Consider the following 5,864-nt stretch of genomic DNA (forward strand, 5'->3'; position numbering starts at 1 on the left):
TACAAATGCTGTAAATTTTTAGCTTCATTGTAATGGAAAGTTCAGATCATTTTACTGACTCATAACATTTTAATTTTGAACGAGATTCAAAAGATCTATGTTAATGGGCAAATCCCCAAACTCATCAACTTATGCTATGCAGTCTGCAGTGCCGGATACAAAAGTGATACAATACTAAGTGGTAAGTACTGACAAGCACAAATTGTTCGCAAAATTGATTAATGTCAATAAAAAGGCAATGTAGATAAATTAAAAGGCAATACATACAACACAAATGTAGTAGGCTTTTTAAAATCTTTATTTTGACAGAATGAGCTATACCAAAGTAAAAATACTGACCAGCTGCAGATTCTTAGTTATGCAATATGTTTTGAAGAACTATTCACAATTACAGGATTGCAACATCGACATCAAAAACAGTCATTCAATGGCACTAATATTGAGTTAGATGAAAATGAATTTGATGTTCATATAAAAAAGAAAAATAGAAATATATATATATAAATAAATTTTAAGTTCATATAAAATATATATATATAAAATAAAAATATTTTATATATATATATATATATATATATATATATATATATATATATATATATATATATATATATATATATATATTTAAAAATGAATAAATACAGTTTTTTTTTTCTTCGACGGATCTGATTGGCTACGATTGGCGCTCTTTTTGCTGCCCGTTGCTGAGGCAAATCGAAGTAGAAATAAGCAACTTACGTACGTAACTTAAAGTTAGTAGAAATAGTATAAGAGATAGAAGTCAAGAAAGCTGCAGCCATGTATGTGCTCATAAAATGGGTAAAAGAAAACCGAGTAAGTGTGGGCTTGGAGAAGCATGTGAAGGACAAAAAAATGTTGAATGACCCAAAGAGGATTGGCCTGGTGGAACACGGAGCGGTTGGAGTAAAACCACCTAAATGCGGCTGGAAAGCTTTTCCGGCCCAAATACTCGCTGTAAACGGTAAGTGAATCAATTAATATTTAGCCTTAACGTTATAATTTTTATGGTCGATGATGATGCCCATGCTCACTGTTAGCTCACTACTTAACCTTCAGGCTTCAGACATCGATTTTGTACCGTTAGATCCGTTAAGTGATCGTGACGTATTGAGCTAACGTTAGCAAGGTTGCGAACAAGATTAAAGTTACTGTATTAGCCTCGCTATTAAGAAATAATACGTGCTTTTGATTCGTTTTTTTCTCACGGTTTTTAATATATGTTCAAGATTCTGCTTAACACTTATAATCACTTTTGCTTTGTTTGAATACAGAGAGCCTTGGGCAATTAAAAAGGCCGAGTCTCAGTGGATAGAGAAGCACAAAATGGCGACTCCATCAAAACCAAAGGTAACGTTATGTTATAACGATATGTTATAAGTAATAGCCTACTTCTATTACTTTCTATTCTATTCTAAGTCTTAATTACATTCTCTTCTGTCTTCTATTCCCCTTTGTAATGCACTTGCTGTTTTGTCAGACTATAGATATTGAGGAAGATTGGCCTAACGTTACTCACTCCGATGACGAGGATGAGACTCCTCAACATCAGGTGCAGATGGTGTCCAAACACATGTTCATCTAGTCTCTACCTGTACAATGACCTTTTATTTTAATTCAGTTAAATATAATTAACTGATGATTTGTTGTATGTCATATGCAGTAATGTTGGGCGACATGCTCCATTTTCATATCGCAGTGGCAGCTCATGGGTTTTAAAATAGAGGAGGCACACTAAATTGTAATGTCTGGGCATCCCCTGCTGTTAATGATAATGACAATGATTATTATTATTTGCGTAACTGATTTAAATGGCTTATTTTGTCTCTTCTAGACAGACATTGAGGAAAAATACACATACAACACAATACAAATATAATTTCACTCACCTATCACTTGAAGGCAATCCATCCCTTCTTAAATGTCTGTGTGAGCGCACTGGACCGTTTAGTGAAGCATAGTTGAAGTCTTGAGTCCCATGAAAACTTGGTGTGACAAGCAGGACGGGGTGAGAGCCGTGAGAACGGCACAAGGCCGATGTCTTGATTGCTAAGGAGCATCACCTTCTCCCATTTTTACATCAAAATCTTGGGTAGGCTGTGCCTCCCTTGCCTCCACAAGATGCCACTGGTCATATGTTTATCATAGAAGTTTTTACACACTTGAGCTTCAAACTATTTTTGATGGTACCTGTGTTATTATTCATAATTACTGCTGACCCTTTACACTCCATACACTTGTTTTTCAGACAGAGGATGACTCAAACGCCATGACTCCAGAGCAGGCTTCAGTCTGGACTCCAAAACGGCCAAAGGTAAATGTAAACAAATCTGATTTGTTTACACTTATTTATGTGGCAAAAGTGTCTTTTTATACATATGTCACCAAATAGGCAGTACATGGTGAGAGAAAACAAAACACAATTCATTAGTTGTCTCTTCCTGAGCAACAGATAACAGAGATATCTTTTCACAATTACAAGATTCTAGAAAGTTCTTCAGCACTTCAAGTGGCTTTCTCTATTTTCTTTATCTTGTACACTTTTCCTCTTTCTAGAGAGACTTCAGAAATGAGGTAAAGGAGCTTGAAGAGAGGCTAAAAACCAAGGAAAAGGAGATAAGGCGTTTGCGAAAATTAAACTTTCAAATGCATGAGGGTAAGCATTTCCATTTTACAATTCCACCAGTAATGCATTTTGCAATTTATTTTCCTTTTCTCCTAGAGAGTTTTGCAATCAAAATGACTGATTTTGTGGTGGTAATTTCAAGAAATGTGCACCCATACGCTTTGTGCCGCACTGTACTGTGCCGCACTCACGGTGCTTTCAGACGGAGCCGCGTTTACAGAGCCGTATATCAATGATGAGCTGCGCGTAAAAGATAATCGCAGCCTTTGCGATTTCGAAATCGCGATAAGCCATCTCGATTTAAGTGCGATTACATGTAAATTTTATAGTAGGCTATATAAAAAATAATTGATCCTTTTGATTTTTGTTATCTTGTTTTTCATTAATGTATTTCACAACAATACAAAGAGCAATGTGTAACGTTTTACCAGATTTAGTGTTACACTTATTGTCTCTTATTTGTTCCCAACTAAATGTTCAGATTATCAGTTCAACACAGTTATAGAAATTCTACTTGATTTAAAAAAAAAACTGCTGGTATCGAATCGGTATTAGTTGTAATTTACAACTTTAACTATAGGGAGACTATGGCTGCGTTTACTCTGCAAGTCTTAATGCACAGATCTGATTTTTTGACCATATCCGAATTTTTTTTTTTTTTTTACACCTATTACATTTTCTTTAGACATTACTGGTATCTGATATCTGTGTTTACATTAATAGTGAAAAACTGGAGGTACTGGTTATAATATTTTAATAATATAAATATTAAAACTAATAAGTCAAAACTCGGTTGATGTGTGTGTTGACTGTTCATTCCTTTGATTTGAACGTAGGACTTGTTGATACAATCACACAAGCGGTCAAAGATGCCATTCAGGCAGCTCAGTCAACCCCCAGCCACCCAGTACCCACGTCTAACACCCATCCAGTACCCACTTCTAACCAAGCAGGAGAGATAAAGGTATAATTTACATAATCATGAGAAGTGATTTCAGTTGAGGACCATTTCATTTTCAATTTCTTTAATCTATTTAAAAGAAATGTATGAATTTAATTGGTTTGAATTAATGATTTAATGACTCACTCATAAAAGCCAAAACAATTTCATATCAGTTGATATCAATAATAATCACGATAAATGGCAAATCTTCATTTTCTTTCAAGTTTAAAGGTAGATTTTTGCTGCCCAGTGAAAGATGTAAACAGAAAGTTAATTGTGATTTTATCATTAGAAAACAACAAACACAATGTTGACAATTCTGTGAATGTATTCTATTTTTTCTTTTATCTTTTGCTTTGCAGAACAAGTCTGTGACTGACTTAATGAACCCAGTTGCTTTGGATCATGCTCAAAGATGTGAGGGTTACAAAAAGTTAACCAGAACTCTTATGGACTCCATCTTCTCTTTCGAAGAGATGGCAACATGCTCCGTCACTGGAAAAAAAGGGGTTGTTGGTGAAAAAGAAAGAGCCTTGACCTAGAAAAAGTGCAGCTAATAATTGGTACGCATGTCTGAATATCTTTTATCAATAGTTTTTATATATGACAAGCGCTGAGCGCGTCCGTCAGCGCCAGCCATAGAGTGAAAGCACAGTTTGAATTTGGCAGTTATGTCACGTCATGTCAAACTGGTTGTCAAATTTGAATGTAATCAATCTCATTTCTTATAGACCATGTCAAAAAGAGGCACCCAGGCATTTTTTAAAAAATTGATAGCTTTCACTTGTAATGACTGAATCACTGTAATGTTGGATATAATATTTGTTTAAATATTTGTTAATTATATCATAATCGCAATATTGACCTCAATAATTGCAATATGACATTTTCCCCAAATCGTGCAGCCCTATTAATAATAATTAATTATTAAAGGAGAACTCCGGGCAATTTTTAAGTTAATCTTGATCGTTACACCTTTGTGAGTACTGTCTATAGAAAGAAAGAAAAACGAACCGGATCGGTGCTTGCAACACGGAGCTGTTCCCTCAAATGTGTTCTCCTTTAAGCCCCACCCACTTTAGGCTTCAAAAACACTCTTCAGAAACCTACGGGTGACGTCACGGACACTAAGTCCATATTTTTTTACAGTCTATGGTTTGCACTGCCCTAATCTTTGATCTTTTTCTATCCCAAAACAGGATGCCTGCTGCAGGAGACACAGAGGACTGAGACAACACACTTTCACAAACGCACACCCCACACACACACACACACACACGTATACACCTGCGTTTTAGAGGCTTTTTATGTATTTATGTTTAATTTTAATTTGGTTTTGCTATGTTTGTTTTGAACATTCAATTTGTATTGCATATTTTGAAATGAAATAAAAGCTCAATTTGAATTATTTGTTTTAATGTTGGGAAACATGGCTATAGGCCTTTCTGTGGTATATTGCTTAATGATTTTTACATGGATTCACATGAAGTTACAGGTTTACATGGGGTGTAGATTTAACATACCGGTAGATTGTTGATGGGTTTCAAATGTTATTCCATGGGTTTCACATGTGATCTCATGGGTTTCACATGGGAATTTTAAGTTTCACATGTGATCTCAGGGGTGTCACATGGGAATTTTACGTTTCACATGTGATCTCATGGGTTTCACATGTGATTAAAGGTTTCACATAGGAATTTTACGGTTCACATGTGATCTCATGGGTTTCACATGTGATTAAAGGTTTCACATAGGAATTTTACGGTTCACATGTGATCTCATGGGGTTCACATGTGATCTCATGGGTTTCACATGTGATTAAAGGTTTCACATAGGAATTTTACGGTTCACATGTGATCTCATGGGTTTCACATGTGATTAAAGGTTTCACATAGGAATTTTACGGTTCACATGTGATCTCATGGGGTTCACATGTGATTAAAGGTTTCACATGGGAATTTTACGGTTCACATGTGATCTCATGGGGTTCACATGTGATCTCATGGGTTTCACATGTGATTAAAGGTTTCACATAGGAATTTTACGGTTCACATGTGATCTCATGGGTTTCACATGTGATTAAAGGTTTCACATAGGAATTTTACGGTTCACATGTGATCTCATGGGGTTCACATGTGATTAAAGGTTTCACATAGGAATTTTACGGTTCACATGTGATCTCATGGGGTTCACATGTGATCTCATGGGTTTCACATGTGATTAAAGGTTTCATATGGAAATTTTACGTTTCACGTGTGATTTCATGGGTTTCATATG

The 5,864-nt window shown here is 35.4% G+C and overlaps 1 protein-coding gene across 1 annotated transcript; it reads left to right on the forward strand.

Annotated features, from left to right (window-relative positions):
* Positions 1-721: 721 nt before the first annotated feature.
* Positions 722-5,308, forward strand: LOC127648246 (uncharacterized). Its single transcript, XM_052132834.1, has 8 exons — positions 722-982; positions 1,293-1,368; positions 1,499-1,570; positions 2,267-2,332; positions 2,575-2,674; positions 3,481-3,608; positions 3,950-4,150; positions 4,787-5,308. The coding sequence occupies exons 1-7, from the start codon at positions 939-941 to the stop codon at positions 4,127-4,129; spliced, it is 666 nt and encodes a 221-aa protein (XP_051988794.1). The 5' UTR covers positions 722-938; the 3' UTR covers positions 4,130-4,150; positions 4,787-5,308.
* The last annotated feature ends 556 nt before the right edge of the window (positions 5,309-5,864 follow it).

Source organism: Xyrauchen texanus, chromosome 8, assembly GCF_025860055.1.
Source record: "Xyrauchen texanus isolate HMW12.3.18 chromosome 8, RBS_HiC_50CHRs, whole genome shotgun sequence".
In the NCBI taxonomy this organism is placed as follows: Eukaryota; Metazoa; Chordata; class Actinopteri; order Cypriniformes; family Catostomidae; genus Xyrauchen; species Xyrauchen texanus.

Bases quoted from the DNA above. Each gene is read 5' to 3' on its own strand.
- LOC127648246 (XM_052132834.1), top strand. From the start codon at position 939: ATGCGGCTGGAAAGCTTTTCCGGCCCAAATACTCGCTGTAAACG. The intron at 1,369-1,498 runs GTAACGTTATGT...CTGTTTTGTCAG, and splicing joins CGACTCCATCAAAACCAAAG to ACTATAGATATTGAGGAAGA. The intron at 2,675-3,480 runs GTAAGCATTTCC...ATTTGAACGTAG, and splicing joins AAACTTTCAAATGCATGAGG to GACTTGTTGATACAATCACA.